Consider the following 16933-nt stretch of genomic DNA (forward strand, 5'->3'; position numbering starts at 1 on the left):
GTGGGTGTGCGTACGCGTGCACATGTGCATGTGTGGTGTGTGTTATTCAATCATGTACAAATTACTGCACCAAATTGTACTGAAATTTTACATGGACTGAGTATTAGGGTCCCAAGGGTTAACCTACAGGTCTATTCTCATGTTGATAAATCCCTCTGGGCTATGCCCCAACGATCTCTAAAGTTGCGGAAAATCCCATGTTGGTCTCTAAAGTTGCATTGCAGCAAACAAATATTATTAACTAAAAGTTGCCTACGGCTTCACACGCAATTTCATTAAAAAAATAAACACACCATGAGCATATTGTTATCTCTTAAATTTATCGTATTTCCCTCCAATATTTCATTGAGAATGGACCCAAGTGATGTCACTGCACAGAACTAAGAGCACTAAACAACACATGTCACTCGTAACAGGAAATGTGGAAGAGTGAAGATGAAATCAATGTTGATATCTCCTGTAGTATTGCATTGTGTTATCGGAAACAAAGAGAGCAGGAAGGTGATGTTTGGGTGTAAAGGGCAGATGCCTCCAGCCTTATGTTTCGGTCCGAAACCTCATTGTCATGGTGTGTACAAATTAAATGCCTGAGGTTTGTTTGATTGTTAGAATATTTTAGGTTTCATGCTAATATTTTTAAAAATATTGGTAAACTAAGTGGCATAACTTCAACAGATTTAGTAGCTGATCTGCTAATTTTATGTAATGATGACAAGTGTCTGGAATACTATTATCCTTTCACATCATCCATTGTCAATAACAAACTTTAAGCAAAGAATGACTGAATTGCTCTGATAAAAAGTAAATGTACTGAGAAATGCTTGTAAATATATTAATTGTATTTAGTATTTACAAGGTATTTTCATTCTATTTTATTAATTTATTTGTGGTGTAATCATTGTTTCAGAAACCTGCTACAACAGTAAGATTCTTCAATCGCATAGACTATTACACATTGCATGGTTCTAATGCTGTTTATGCTGCCAAAGAATTTTTTAAAAGTTCTGCAGTTATCAAATACATTGGCTCAGGTAAAATGTTTAGTAATTGTGTTTTGTATATCTCTTAACTTGATCATTTCTTCCAATTTAGTCTAGGAGAAGAGTACCAATTTGTGTTGTGTAATAATACTACTTAGTATTTCATGAAATCTGTATAGAGGAATTTCACCTTAGAAGGAATTTGTCATCATCCTTGCAGGTCTCGGTGGTATTCAGAATGGGAGGGAAAGGATTAAAACTACCAAATGATAAATTGTTTTCCCACCATTTTATTAGTTTTATACACTTATAACCAACCCTGTCAGGCATGTAAATAATAGTTTTATCACTTATCACTGTCAGTTAATAAGATAAAGAAACTGACAATTTTCTTGGCATTCTTCTGACAATATGGTGGTATCTGACATTTTAGTACAAAATTTAAATCCATAAATTTCAGGGACAAGTAGGATGTATAAGATATTATCTGCAGTGGTGCGTGAAGATACAGCAATAAGAAAATAAAATGTAGCACTGTTTATATGACATTTTGATATACAATCTGCACTCAGTGTTAATAATGTACCAGGACATAGCTCTATTAGTAAAGTGTAAAGCTAATTGAATACAGTGAGGTTTAACAAGTTACTGTTATCAAGTCATGGTGTAATATGTTTTACTGTTTATATGACATTTTGATATACAATCTGCACTCAGTGTTAATAATGTACCAGGACATAGCTCTATTAGTAAAGTGTAAAGCTAATTGAATACAGTGAGGTTTAACAAGTTACTGTTATCAAGTCATGGTGTAATATGTTTTACTGTTTATATGACATTTTGATATACAATCTGCACTCAGTGTTAATAATGTACCAGGACATAGCTCTATTAGTAAAGTGTAAAGCTAATTGAATACAGTGAGGTTTAACAAGTTACTGTTATCAAGTCATGGTGTAATATGTTTTACTGTTTATATGGCATTTTGATATACAATCTACACTCAGTGTTAATAATGTACCAGGACATAGCTCTATTAGTAAAGTGTAAAGCTAATTGAATACAGTGAGGTTCAACAAGTTACTGTTATCAAGTCATGGTGTAATATGTTTTACTGTTTATTTGGCATTTTAGTACTCAGTCTTAACCCTGGATCTGGAAATTGAAAAGCCTGTAATGACATACACTAAAATACTACGTAATGTTATTGGCATAATTAGACCACAAGAATATATTATGGTTATAAATATTAAAATATACTAATTTTGTTCAAAAGTTCTTTGTGTGATAAGTAAAAAATTATATTAAAAATTGTGTGAATAAGTAGTAAAAGTTTAGAACACATATCTTCAAACTATATATTATGAGAGCTATCCAGAAAGTAGATTACGTTTTGCTACAAGCAAAATACAAAGTACAAGAAAAAATGGTATTATATACATTTGAAAGTGACACTAAAATACTATTTTCAACATAGTCACCATACAAATCTGGGCACTTATTATAGTGGTGAACCAGTTTTGAAATTCCAGCGTATAAAATTTTGCCACCTCAGACTTCAACCAGTCCTACCTTTCCGCAGTTCCACGTCGTCATCAAAGCGCTGCGCGTCATGCCAGTTCTTCATTGTTGGAAACAAGTGGTAGTCACTGGGTGCAAAGTCGTCTTGATTCTAAAACGGATGTGGAAACACCTCTGACTTAAAAGCGTCCAGGATTTCTCGAGTCTGATTTCCTGTGTGTTGATTTTTGGTACCCATCTTGCACAACATTTTTGTTAACGTATCTTCTGCATTACAATTTCGTGTAACAAACTCCTTGAAATTTGAGGGAAACTAATAGAGAGTACTGTTATTGTGAATTGGTGGTCTTTTTTCTCTTTTCATCTCATTAACTTTAGAGACAATTTCACCAGTCACAATGCTTGGCTGTCCACTTCGTTCGTCATCATACACATTAGTTCGGCCATATTTAAATCTTATGGACCATTAACACATTCCACCTTCAGTAATCACATCATTCCCATAAACTTTAAAGAGTTGGCGATATATCTCAATTCAGCTTTGCCAACAAAAACCATATTACCAACTGTACTTTTAACTTGCAGGATTTTAAATTGTGTCACACATTTTAAACTGCTATTGTAAAGCAAGGAGTGACAGTAACCTCTCAGTAACAAGGCTGGATAGCCACTGGATGGAGAAGTGCCCTGACATCAAAATAGCTGTGATATTTGGCCGCCCTTAGTGGCTACAAAGCAAAACGTAATCTACTTTTGGATAGCCCAGGTACAATACTCTCTTAGTAATTTGGCAGATACTGGACCAGACTACAACCAGATTGCTAAAATCACAGGTTATTAAAAAACCAGTAATAATTATACCTTATGACACAAACATTTCTTTATTCTACAAAGTAAAATTTAGTACAATACATCCAGTAATAAAGAAATAAAACAAATTGAAGGAAAAATCGTCTGTTTTGAATTGCAAAATTGACTTAAAATTCTGTTGGATAAAAGATAAAATTAGTTGTGAATTTTCTTCTATTTTTTCATGCCAACAGACACTTTTTCTTGAAGTCGACACTAGAATGTTACTTGCAGACACCATTTTCTTCTGCCTGACGAATTCTCTCAAAGTTTTTAATTGTTTTACTCCTTCCTCAAGATTAAGATTTTCACAGTGCAAGTATTTAGAACACTTGTCAACTCTTTCTAAAATGTCGTCCCACTCAACTAAAAGAAAAGTGGTGAAACTTAGTCTTAAAGTTTTGTGCCTCAAGCCTACAAGCAGGTTTTACAACAGAGTCTTCAGATAGTTGCCTCAACAATACTAGTATTTTTCATAACCTTTTAGTACAAATCGGTCAGCATCTGCTATTGCAGACTATTTCAGGCCTGAAGACCGGAGTAAGGTGACATGTTAGAATCATTGTCATAATTTTGGCCCCTGCAATTCTTGATACTGGTTTAAAAATTCTCAAGACAGCGAACTACAGCTTTTTCTAGTCCAACAGATGTATGTGATATTCCAGACAGATGCTTAATAAGCCATTCTATAGGCTTTAGCAGTTTGAGATATGTATGGTAAAAAATAGCCAACTGGTCAGTACAAGAACAATAAGGTGTTGAATCTACTATGAGGGAGAGAGAGTAACTTAGCTTCTTTTAATTCATTATATGACATTTTAAACACACAGTTGCCCATGAAGAAGATGTAGCCTTGACCTTTGATACAACATTTCCCAATATGTTGCCATATAATCACCACTCTGTTATGGAACAGACTGGCTGAGGGCAAAAAGTGAGTTTTCACCTCACACGTTGGTTATTAATCACAATAAGTAGTGAGTGATATCTTTCTCAACAAAAAAAGCATTGATGTGGTTTGTTGAAATCAAAACTTATGAATAACTGTACAAAATTGAAAAATAAATTAGCTACTAGTAAATGTGACTTTCTAACCAATAGGGAATTAGTACAAGTTTCCAGTCCTGGAGTGCTTATGGTATTTCCTCTGATAATAAATAGTTTTCATTTAGTGGGCTGTCAGTTAAAGTGATTCTACTCAAGCTTCTTTAAACCTTCCTCTTTAAAAATTATTCAAACTGAAACTGTGATCAACAAGATAATTCTTTTAGCTATTAACCATCTCAACCAATTAACATAGTTCTTATTTGATTACATCTGTTTGAAAGTTAGCATTTTTTAATATATTAACTAGATGATACATAATTATTTTGCAGGTACAGAGAAGTTAGAGTCGCTGATCCTGAACAAAGCACAGTTTGAGGGGTTTGTGCGAGAGCTACTGCTTGTGAAACAGTACAGGGTTGAGGTCTACACCAAAAGCTCTACAGCTTCCAATGATTCTTGGCAACTTGAGTTCAAGGTACTAGTAAATATGCTGGTGAGAATATTCTTATGTTTAATTCAGTTGTTTATGTATAAATAGCAACGACATATTGGCATAAGACAGTTCACTAACTGAAGTCGGTATCTAGGTTGAAACTTTACTTCAAGATATTGATTTAAAAAAATAATAATGACAATTTGTTGTTATAATATTCCTTTCTTGTGGTATTTTAATTTTAAATTTAACTTAAAGAATAGTTAAATAATTACTCACCTTTACAATCCTACAGGAGGTATTTTTTGATACCAGCTTTTATTTTTAAATTATCTTCAGTTGAGACTAATCTAGATTACATTTTATGTTTTATCCACTTTGGGAAGGTTGTTTTAGACAATCTAGGCTAACTATGACAGTTGGCCACTCTCTTATTGTATTCAAACTAATTTAAATTTAGAATCACTCTTGTTTCTTTTAACTAAAAAACTGAACATAGTTAACTTTTGTTGGTTTGCCAATTGGTTTCTGTTTGTCATAAAGGGCTCGCCTGGAAATTTGTACCAGTTTGAAGATTTGCTGTTCTCCAACTCAGACCAGGTTGCCGGTTCAGGCATCATAGCAGTTCGCCCCTCCACTGACCACCAGTCTAAGGTCAGCTATAGACAGAACTATGTAGGACATATATGTAGTTATTTGAGGTTTCTTGTGGTTTCCACGTGGCAGCCAAAGTGTTAATATGTGTACGAGGCATGTTTTTAATCAAGTACCGTTTTGACATATAAAAAATCAAGTACACTTTTTGTATACATTTTATTTTGAAAACTCAAACTTTTATCTACTTTTCTACATAACTGTCAACAGTATCGAGGCACTTATCTCATTTACAAGCAACCTTTTTATGCTGTTGTCATAGAAGATTTCCTCCTGATTTAACAATGACTGAACATGATCATTTCCACGTTATTGTCATCAGTGCAGTACTGACCTTCAAAATGCTTCTTCTGATGAAAACAACAAATGGGTTCTAAATTAGGACTGTTAGGGGGGATTATCAAATTGTTCCTAGCAAAATGCTGTGATGAGATCTTGAGTTCATGTATAACAAGTATTGATGTATAACGAGTTTCTTAGCTTTAGTTTTTTTTTTTTATGTTGGCCTCAGCTTGAAACTACATGTATATATTGTTTTCAAAATTTAATTGATACCAGTTAGTTTAGAAAATAAGAGAGTAAATAAATTTGTAAGCAAACTGAGTACAATTATTTGAAATTTTAACATGTAAAATTTTTATTCATAAAGTAAAAATAAAAAAAATAATAGTATAGAGAGTCAACGTTGAAAGCCATTGACAAGATTTGGTTTCAGTGCATTTCTTGTGTTGTAGTACCCTCAATAGATCCCTGGAACTTTTATTATGTGAACACTGTTATGCAACCTTACTAAACCTTAACAATTTGAATGTATTGTGTGACAAGATATCTTGAGAAAGATTTTTTTTATAAAAGGAGCGACCGATCCCCTTTTAAGCCTCATTCTGTCCGTCCTCATGGGCCACTAGCCTGTGCGAGGATCTTATCAAACAGAATAAGGGGGAGAGTCGATACAGTACAAGGTCGATGGTACTGATAAAAAGTGCAACGGTCACAGACAGGATTTGAACCAGCGCTATATCTAACTCACACCCAAAGTCCAATGACTTAGACCACTCGGCCATCGGCACTCCCAATTTCATCTGTTGACTTTAAATTTGTAATGAAACTTCATTTCTACATTGAGTTTTATGATGGTGCATGTCCTACCATGGAATTTGATCGAGCATCATTGAAGTCATCACTCAGTAGTTTGACACAATTTCTCTTTTGTCTGCTGGGAAGATGCAAACATTTCTTGTTTTATGATTGTCTGTGTGTGTATCTGTCTGTAGACATCTCAAGAATGAAATGTTCTAAAGGGTTTGAAATTTTGCAAGCAACCTCTCCGAAGCCCATTACGTGACACATGCTGTGATTTACTCCTACCTTATCCATAATTACAATCATATTTGTTAGTGGTATATTCCTTTAATATATAATTTAAGGAATTATGATTTTTGGAGAATCGAAAATGAGTACTGAATAAAAGCTTCTTTTTTGCTCTTTAAGATTAAAAAGCGTTTAATATAAAATAATAAAAATATTCACAAATAAGTCAATTATTTGAAAATCATTATATCCTTCATGTTTCACTTACACAAATTTTAATGGAATTTTATTACCCAAAACAATCGGTACATTTTTCTTATACCTTATTGAGTTGTATGTCTGTTTGTGAACAGGTTGTGGGAGTTGCTCTGGTTGACACCATAGAAAACACATTTTCTGTGTGTGAGTTTGCTGATGACGATTACTACAGCAATCTTGAGAGCTTGGTGGTCCAGCTAACTCTTAGAGAGTGTCTTCTGCCTTCCGACAACATTGCTGATGTAGAAACTATTAAAAAAGTAAACACTGTTAATATTGAAATTGATATTTATAAATAATTTGTACTATTATTTACTTCATGTAAATAATAGACTTTTAAACAATAATTCTTAAATATTTGACTTGTTAACTTTTCAGTTAAATTGTGTCATTTACTTAATCTTCAAAGTCGAGGTTAGGTAGTAGTACAGCATTTTAAACCTACTGGCAGTATTGTTTTTAATGATTAAAACCGTAACAAGTGCTCTAACCATGAGGTATTATGTGTAATCTTTTCACTATGAGTTTAGAATCAAATGAGAATTTAGACATTTTTCAAGTCAAATTTACAAATCTATATTTCCTAAAACACTTTCTAAATAACTAAAAACATTATATATATATATATATATATATATATATATATATATATATATATATGTATCTATGTATGGATATTCTCTGTTTAGTTTTTGATGGAGATAGTAAAGATGGAGGGGTGGAACTCGGGACACCTTTCTAGGAAATATAAGTGAACTTCTTTTTAGTCACTGTTACAATGTTGCCCATTTATGGGACTCTTTGGGAGGGGGAGGGGAAGCAGCTCAAAATTTTTAATTGTAAAGACCCATTAAGTGACACCTCATTGGAAAGGTAATTTTATAGTAATATTGTAGTATTTTATATTAATGTATTTTTTATAGAGTTTTACAATTAATTGTAATAGTTAATTCTCTATTTCAATCAATTGACACTATTCAATGTACAGAATGTGCATACATTTAAAGATTGTTGGTTATTGTCTAAGGTCTTGACAAAGAAGAAGAATAGTGGAAACTAAAGCTTTCTATCTCAACCCAGAACAAAATGGCATCAAACACTAAACAAAGTGTATCCATACTTTTAACTCACCCTATATATAATGATTTGTTTAAAACAATAAGACATATTGTGTTTTATGTATTAGGTGATCGAGAGGAGTGGTTTACTGGTTACTTCTCGAAAGCGCTCTGAATTTAACCGAGATGACACTACTCAAGACCTCAATCGACTGATCATGTTTGAGGAAGGGCAGCAACAGAGCGTCAATGCTCTGCCTGAGAGCAAGTTTACTACAGCTCTCTCTGCACTTGGAGCCATTATTAGATATTTAGAGGTTGTTACTTTGATTTATTTCTCATCCATGAAATAAGTCTAATACTAATCGTTCGCTATCAAAATGTTGACGGATTAACCAAATTGTTACTTATACTTCCACAACAAGACTGAAATTTGACTTACAAACTCATCTGTTTTCTAACGGTATAGTGTCACTAATTAATTTAGTTGTACAAAATTTCAATCCTCCCATATTCATTTTTCATACTTAGCATTTATAAGTACAGGTAATATTTTTTTATAATAAATCTTGGTTTTAATGATGTGATTACAATAATATTAAATTTCCATTTTTATCGCAAAAGTAAATCACGGATTGCTTTATATTAAAATTATGATTTCAAGGCCAATTACTATATGTATGGTGCTACGTAATGCATAATAGTGCATGATTACTTGGTGTGGGGTTTTTAGTTCATGGTTTAGGTTGCTTTGAACTTTTCTGATACTTAAGAATTCAAAACTAAGGATTTTCAAGCAGCCATACCAACTTTGGTATGTGGAATACAATACAATATAGGAGAGACTGGGGGAATTCTGCGCACTTAAGGAAGGACAATTTTGTTTGACCATAGATTACTTGAAATAGTCTCCAATATATATTTTCTAAAGAGTAACATACATTATCAATATAAAAATTCCACTAAGCTGTAAATGTTATACTTATAGAATGAAACATTCTAACTAATGCCTTGAATGTGCACAGTATTACCCATGTCATTGGGTAACACCGCGCAGGGGTTGGAGTAATTTCACACAATTTTTATGAGTGTTAAAAATAAAATTAACCACCAAAAATAGTTTGACATATTTTATTTATAAAACTAATAAGTTTATTTAAAAAAAGAAACATAAACAAGATAGGTGTTATATTTGAGAAGTATAATTTATAAACATTATTTGCACAATGTTTTCGTCTTCGCTTCTTTTTTTATGCACAAATCGCATTCATAGTATCCAGGACTGTCCCAGCCACTAGACTCCGAGTGTGCCCAGAATCCACATTTGAAGCATTGGGACCACTGTTCATTGTTTCTTCCAAATTCGTCACAGAAAATGCATTATTATTATTTTTATCACTGAATGTCATATCATTGTCGTCAAACTCATTGTCATCACACATTTCATTCAATGATAACTCAGACTTGTCTGTTTCAGAAATGGTTGAATCATTTTTTGCTTCTTGTGTGAATGGTTAGGCATGTCTTCCTTGTTAAAACCCAACTTCCGTGGTAATTTCTTTACTGCTTTTATGGATGATTTTGTACACCCTTTTTTGTTTTGCTTCTTTTTTTTTGTCCACCTTCTTTTTGCAGATTCTTTTCCTCATTTTGTTTCTTTTTGTGCTTCCAAACTCATCTTGATGGGGGTGCTGGTAAGTATTTTCGAATGCATTTTTTTATCCTTGTCCTTATTGTTGTTATTGATATGTTTTGGGATCAGAGTTACTTCCGTGAATGGTGCAGATTCGATACAATTTGTTGAAGTAGAAGGGACTGGTGAGATAACATAACACATGCCTCCTGTTAATGGTGCAGTTTCAGCATAATTGGTTGAAATAGAAACAACAGGTGAGCCAACAGAGCACGTGCCTGTAAAGAAAGATTAAGCATCATCCTTTACAATGGGTTCTTGAAATTCTTCTGCTGGAGTAAGAAACTCCTATCAGAAAATTTGTCTGTGTCTCCCTACTGAAAGCTCGAATTCTGTTAATGCTAGTATTGTCGGGGTTCTCTAAGCTTTACTGCTGGTGACTAAAGCGTTTTACTCTGTTGAAGAATTCATGATGAGCCACTCGGAAATTTAAAAATAAAAATTCAACAGCTGGATCTGATGTCGGAATGGATGTGTCTGTATGAATGTTTAAAATGTATATCTGACTGATTGAAAACGTGTACATGGTTTTTTTTACAAAATGTGTTAAAGTTGACATTTGCAATACAATGTCAGAAATTGTTTAAATGCAATAAAGATATTACTATTATTATTACTGCAGGATTTCTTTAGTGAACAAGTAAAGCCAATCATACCCAGCTATGCCTTGCTCTCTATTAAAGTTGTATTTAATGTGATTCTTTTTAACGAACTCAAAAGCCAGACACCTCAGTTCTATATGAGTAAGCACGTAAAAAAGGTTTGTTAGTTTAATTACATGATCGGAAATTTCTTTTTCTTGCTTTGGGGTGAAAATTGCTTTTCGTCCTAATGCTGGAAATAAATCTCCATTGTCAGCTATTTTAATTTGTCCCTTAATGTGGATTCTGGAATTCCAAATTCCTTCCCGGCTTTTCTTATGGAGCCTCCATTTTTAATAGCTTTCAATGTTGATTTTAGTTGATCAGGAGTCCAGCTTTGACGTTGAGTTGCTCTAAGGTACATCCTCGGTATCTACAATGAATTAAAAATTGTGACCAAAATGTAAACAATTTTGAAGCATTTGGGGGAATACCGTGCATGGCAGCAACGTGCACGTAATTACCCCAAGACCAGTGTGGGAAATAACCCCGAGTCAACACTGCCAACCTAAAACTATTTAAGTGAACTACTACAAAAAATAAACGCACAACTTTTATGTGGATTTTTGCTAAGAATGTGAACAACTCACTTTATATGAACATCATCTCATTTGCAGTGACAGGACTGAGTAAGTACACTTTGAATAACGAGAAATTAACTACGAAATAGTGAAAAACAAGTTAACTTGCAATAGCTGTTGTTCAACTAGACAAATGGCGTCCCACTGGCAGCGCATGTGGTACTCCTTATAGCCGCTAGGTTACAGCAGAAACCAGAGCTCCTAAACTGTTATGGCTGATGTGCTATAGGTCAACAGCTCGTAAAGAAACCTGTGCAGAAGCAAATATCTGAGCAGTATCGTGCAGGAGGGGTCCCCTGCTGGCAATGGACATTAGAGATGTGTCGTTTAATTCAAACGGGTCAGTCAAGTGAACAAGTGATCCAGATCAGAGTGTTTCAAAAGACCCTTTCACCTAGAACGTTTTGTTCACTTTTTCCTGCCAACTGAATAAATTTGATATTTTTTCAAACCAGATGTATTATTTTTAATTATCATTAAAACTTACAATATTATTATTAAGTTCATTTAAAAACTCTTATCCAAGGAAAATAGCTTAATATTATATGGAACTAACTAAAACTATAGTTTATGCATTAGGTTACACTAGGTCCTCAAAATTGTTCAGTCGTTACTTTCATTCCCTGATAACCGATTAAGAATAAAACCGTAATCATATAACTCAATGGGGAAAGTAAGTAGTCTCCCCATTTGTAGGGAATAACCTTACTTATGATAAATCAAAGGCATATAAATCAACCAAGTCCATTGATTATAAGTATTAACATTTAAAATATTTAGTAATTTATCTGGTAACTTACAATTACATTTTTAAAATAAGTTTTAATAAATATATTTGATTTACTAGATTCCTGAAATAATATATTTATTGTTATAGATCTATCCATTCACTGTACGATATGCTGTTTCTTCCTCTATTCCAACACTTTTTTACTTGCAGATCCTTTTGTTCACTCGGTCATTACATCCAGTCATTCATTTTTTTCGGTCAGCACGATGACCGGTAAAACACGCTCTAGCGGGAAGGCTCAGTAACTCTGTAGTGACCGGTTCAACTAAACGAATCGCAGCAGTGAACGAGACCGACTGGACAGGATCAATCAGAAGATCTAATAGAGCGAATACTGAGGTGGGGTATCTATCTAATCTAATCTAAGTGGTGGGGATACTGGGAGAGGGCGGCATCACAGCGTCGGAGGGGTATTTACCCCACTCTGTGTGAACTCAAATCATCCAAGGTCTGCGCGATATGGTCTCGATGCGCGATATTTACTGTGTATGTTTCTCACATTTTATAAAGACTCTCACATTTCTCACATTTTCTCACACAATATTCACATGTTTCTCAGAGAGCACTGGGGAGACTGCAAGGCGTGTATATGCTGAGATCCACCCTTCCAGAGTCCGTTAAGCTGCGTCTTGTCCTGTCTGTCGTGTTGCCAATTTTCTATTACTGTTTTCCTGCATACGACAATAGCATCTCAAAGGAAGACGCAGAACGAATTCAAAGAATGCAAAACACTGCAATTTGTTTTGTATACGGGCTCTGTCAAAGAGATCACGTGTCACCCTTTCGAGATGCTGCAGGACTCATGACCATGGATGCCGTGTGTAGGATGCAGACTTGCTGCCTTATAAACAATGTACTGTTCCAGCGGGAGCCACGGTACCTGGCAGAAAGGCTGTGCAGTCGTGCTGAGATTGTTTGCCGCAACACTCGGCAGAGTAACCAACTTCACTTTAACAAAGTGAGGTTGGAGATTGGTCGAAGGGGGTTTTCCCATTTTGGTCCAAAGTTGTACAACGGTCTCCCTTGTGACCTTAAATTGCTTAAAGGTCGCCATTTTAAACTTCAGCTAAAGAAGCACCTCTTTTCACTGGAGTGAACGTTTTATACTTTTAACTGTTTTAAATAAGTTTAGTGTCTAAAATATATTGTATCATGTTGACGTGAGTTATTATGAAAAACAGTTTTATCTGATAATCGCTTGAAATAAAAGGCATGTTTATTTATTTATTTATGAAGTTGGAAACTTGTAAAAACTCCATCTTGTTGATGATTAGATAACAAGACATGCAGTCACTTCCTGCACACTTTAGTCAACTAACTCAGAACCAGCATCACAAAACAAAGCAAACAATCGATTACCGTGTATACTTACCGTTCTTATGGTATCTAGAGCATGGTCAGCCCTCGCACTTCTATGTGCTTACGGTGCTGCAAGGGTTACATCAGTCTGAAGTTTCATTACTAGTACACCACTAATAAATTATCTGTTAAGGTTTATTATAATACATTATATGAATACGATATAGCAGGCTATTTATATGTTTGTAATGTCTCGTTGTAGCTGTGTAATGATGGAGAAAACTTTGGACAGTTCAAACTGCAGCTTCTGGACCACAGTAGGTTTGTTCACCTGGACTCGGCTGCAGTGGCTGCCCTCAGTTTACTGCCACAGCCTGGACACTCAGCTGCTAAACATCACAGTGTCTTAGGACTGCTGGACCACTGTCGAACCCAGCAAGGTCATCGGTAAAGCACATATTTTTGGTTTAAATTTTGTAAAGTAAAGTAAAATTATTGAACAATAATTTATGTTTATTGGGAGAAAAGCTACGTCAGACATTAAAAAATGGTGATGCATTTATGTAAATTCAAGGTGTGGCTATTAAATAACGAGACTGACGTAAAAAAAATTATTTTAATTTTATACATAATCACTTATTATTACCAACACTACCCCTAAACGCTCTATGCTAATTTTCCATTGCTGAAAATAGTGCTGGAAGTCTTCTTCTGTCAGCTCCTTCAGGGCATGTGCCGCTTTTTCTTTTACAGCTTCCACATACTAAAAAATCTTGTCCCTTTTAATGCAGATTTCACTTTAAAGAACAGATAGAAATCACATGGTGCAAGATCTGGTGAATAAGGTGGATGTTCTAACACTGGGATGCAGTACTTGACTAGGAACCTCTTGACAGATAACCCGGAATAAGCTGATGCATTGTCTTGGTAGAGAAGCGATGATTTGTCCATCCACATTTTGGGTAGTTTTTTTCTACTCTTTTACATACTTTAGAAAGTACCTCGAGAGTAATATTGATTAATTTTATTGTTTGTCCTTCAGGAACCCAGTGAAGGTACACAATCCCATGGATATATATATTGTGGACAATTCTAATTTTTCCACCATTTACGATTTTCTCTTGACCGTGAAATGCTTATAATAGAATATATTTATTGCGTTGACAATATATATAGCCGAATGTAATATATATACATTGTATTGCCAAAGTCAATAATAATACCAATTTTCCGTGGTGTTTATTTTAAAAGCTAAATCCATTCTCTAGACTTTCCATACAGTTGCACTCGGGAGACATTCCGCCTAATTATTGTGCCTAATTTTAATTTTTTCCTAAACAAATTTTAATAGTTTATTTTGTTATTAAGTATGTACATGAGTTATTAATTTTAACTCACAAGAGTTACTAAGTGAGTAGACAAGTCACGTGTTTGCCTTGCGTGTGTCCATACATTTCAATACATATATATATATATATATATATATATATATATCATTGTCAGTATATATCAGATCTCAAGCAACATAGTGTTGCATCTTAGTAATGTTGCACACTATTTGAGGACAGTAATTTTGTAATTGTATTACAATGCAAGGATATAGTGAGGAAAGTGTAAAACTATATTTATATTTTAAATATTTAAGAATTATAAATTAATTTGTGGTAAAGGATTACAAATAGTCACCAAGCACATATGAAAACTTATCAAGAATTAATTTAATTTATGTATAAAATTATAAATTACAACTGAAACACAAAAAAATCACTTGAAATACAAAAATAATCAATTGATAATGTGTTAAATCTGACAGTTATTACAGTTCCGACTGTTGTAGATTGATGGCTCAATGGGTGAAGCAGCCTCTGAGAGACCTGGCAGCTATTAATGAACGTCATGATATAGTAAATACTATAGCCAATGATACAGGGCTCCGTCAAGCCCTGACAGAGGAGAACTTACGTCACATACCTGATCTTCAAGTTCTATCAAATCGTCTCCAACGAAAAAAGGCATCAATGCAAGATTGTTACAGGTGATTTACAAATTTCCTATAATCTAGGATTTGTTCAGATGGCTATTTTTAATTTAAGTTTTTGCAGTCATTATTTAAATATGTAGAAAACAGAACAAAAGTATCTTTATGTAATTTTACGTGTGTGTGATTGTTTGTATATGCAATATGTCATGTGCAAGCACATGCACATGCTTCTGAATGTGTGTTTTCTCAATTGCTGAATAATTTTTGTTTAAAGTTAGTTATTGACAATAAATAATTTGAAAGGATATTAGGACAACATATGTATGATATCATTGTATATTACAAAAATAAAACACTCTCTTCCTCAGGTGTGAAAAGCTTAAACAAAATTATATGAGAAAAGAAATTTAAGTTATTGAAACAAAAACCTTAATATTTAACCCTCCGAGTGCCACATACCCACTTCCTTAGTGCCACAGCTTTTTTGGTGTTTTTACAGTTCTCTTTTTAAAAAACCGTATAAAATACAATTTTGTAATTAAATTGTTCATGTTATGTATCAGTGTATTCACAAAACAATAAGGAATAAACGAAGTATAACAGTATTGTACTTACCCTCTGCCTGTTCAGGTTTGTAGCCCTCCGAAGTAAAAAAAGTTTCAAAATTTTGTCATGTCCTAACATCTACTACTCAAGATTACACTATGTACACAAAAAAAACAGTTTCAAAATAGCCATATTATTCCAAATTTAATAAGTTTTACAAATATATACACTTTGTACACAATTTTTTCCCCGTGATTACTCGGAGTCACTGCTTTGTGATGCCTTACTTTTTTTCTCTGGCCTAAGGGGTCTCCAGAAATGTTCTAATAAGTGGAAACATTCCCTGTGCACACCTGTATTACAGCCAGAGCACCAAAATATGCTTCGGCCCTTTTTTTGGCTTTAGGAAACTGTGCACTGGCGTAATTTGACCCTAGCTTGAAAGTTCATTAGGGTCCTTTTCCTACTCTTCACTACTGCCACTTGAAAGATCACAAAGTGAAATGTCTGAAGGTACGAGGGGGTACCCAAAAGTAACCGGAATTGTATTGCCGGCAGCGTGAAGTACACATTCCTGCCGCTAGGCGTGTGTCGCGCAACCCATTGCGAGCTCAGTGACCCCAGTTCCGTTGTCCTAGTGCATTCTGTTCGTTCGTAGTGACTGTTTTCGCTAACCCTGTTTTGTTCTTGTTTCGTTTTTTGTCATGGCAAGTTTAAGTGAACAACGTGCAGCTGTGAAATTTTGTTTTTTACTTGGTAAAAATGCTGCAGAAACTATTTTAATGTTGAATACAGCTTACAAAGATGATGCTATGGGGAAAACTCAGGTCTACGAGTGGTTCGCTCGATTTAAAAATGGCGACATGTCGATTGAAGACAAACCTCGTTCTGGACGTCCATCAACCTCTCGAACGGACGAAAATGTTGAGAAAATTCGTGAACTTGTGCTCACCGACCGTCGACAGACAATTGAGGAACTATCAGAGAGTAGTGGGTTAACTTGGAGCTCGGTTCAGCGAATTTTAACAGGAGATTTAGGACTGAAAAGGGTTGCTGCCAAATTTGTTCCTCGACTTCTGACTGACCATCAAAAGGCACATCGAGTTGAAACTTGCCGCCTTCTGAAAGAACATCTCGAAAATGATCCCGATTTTCTGGAAAAGGTAATTACTGATGATGAGTCATGGTGCTATGGTTATGACCCAGAAACGAAGCAACAGTCAAGCCAATGGAAGTCGCCATCTTCACCTCGTCCAAAAAAATGTCGGCAAGTCAAATCAAACATCAAAAC

At 34.4% G+C, this 16933-nt stretch overlaps 1 protein-coding gene across 1 annotated transcript in view; it reads left to right on the top strand.

Annotated features, from left to right (window-relative positions):
- LOC124360659 (DNA mismatch repair protein Msh2-like) overlaps positions 1-16933 on the top strand; it is an 89680-nt gene that overhangs the window by 41081 nt on the left and 31666 nt on the right. Inside the window, 7 exon segments of the mRNA XM_046814475.1 lie at positions 908-1031; positions 4727-4872; positions 5374-5484; positions 7149-7313; positions 8240-8428; positions 13378-13562; positions 14953-15150. Coding sequence (XP_046670431.1) covers positions 908-1031; positions 4727-4872; positions 5374-5484; positions 7149-7313; positions 8240-8428; positions 13378-13562; positions 14953-15150 — 1118 coding nt within the window.

This window comes from Homalodisca vitripennis, chromosome 4, assembly GCF_021130785.1.
Source record: "Homalodisca vitripennis isolate AUS2020 chromosome 4, UT_GWSS_2.1, whole genome shotgun sequence".
NCBI lineage: Eukaryota > Metazoa > Arthropoda > Insecta > Hemiptera > Cicadellidae > Homalodisca > Homalodisca vitripennis.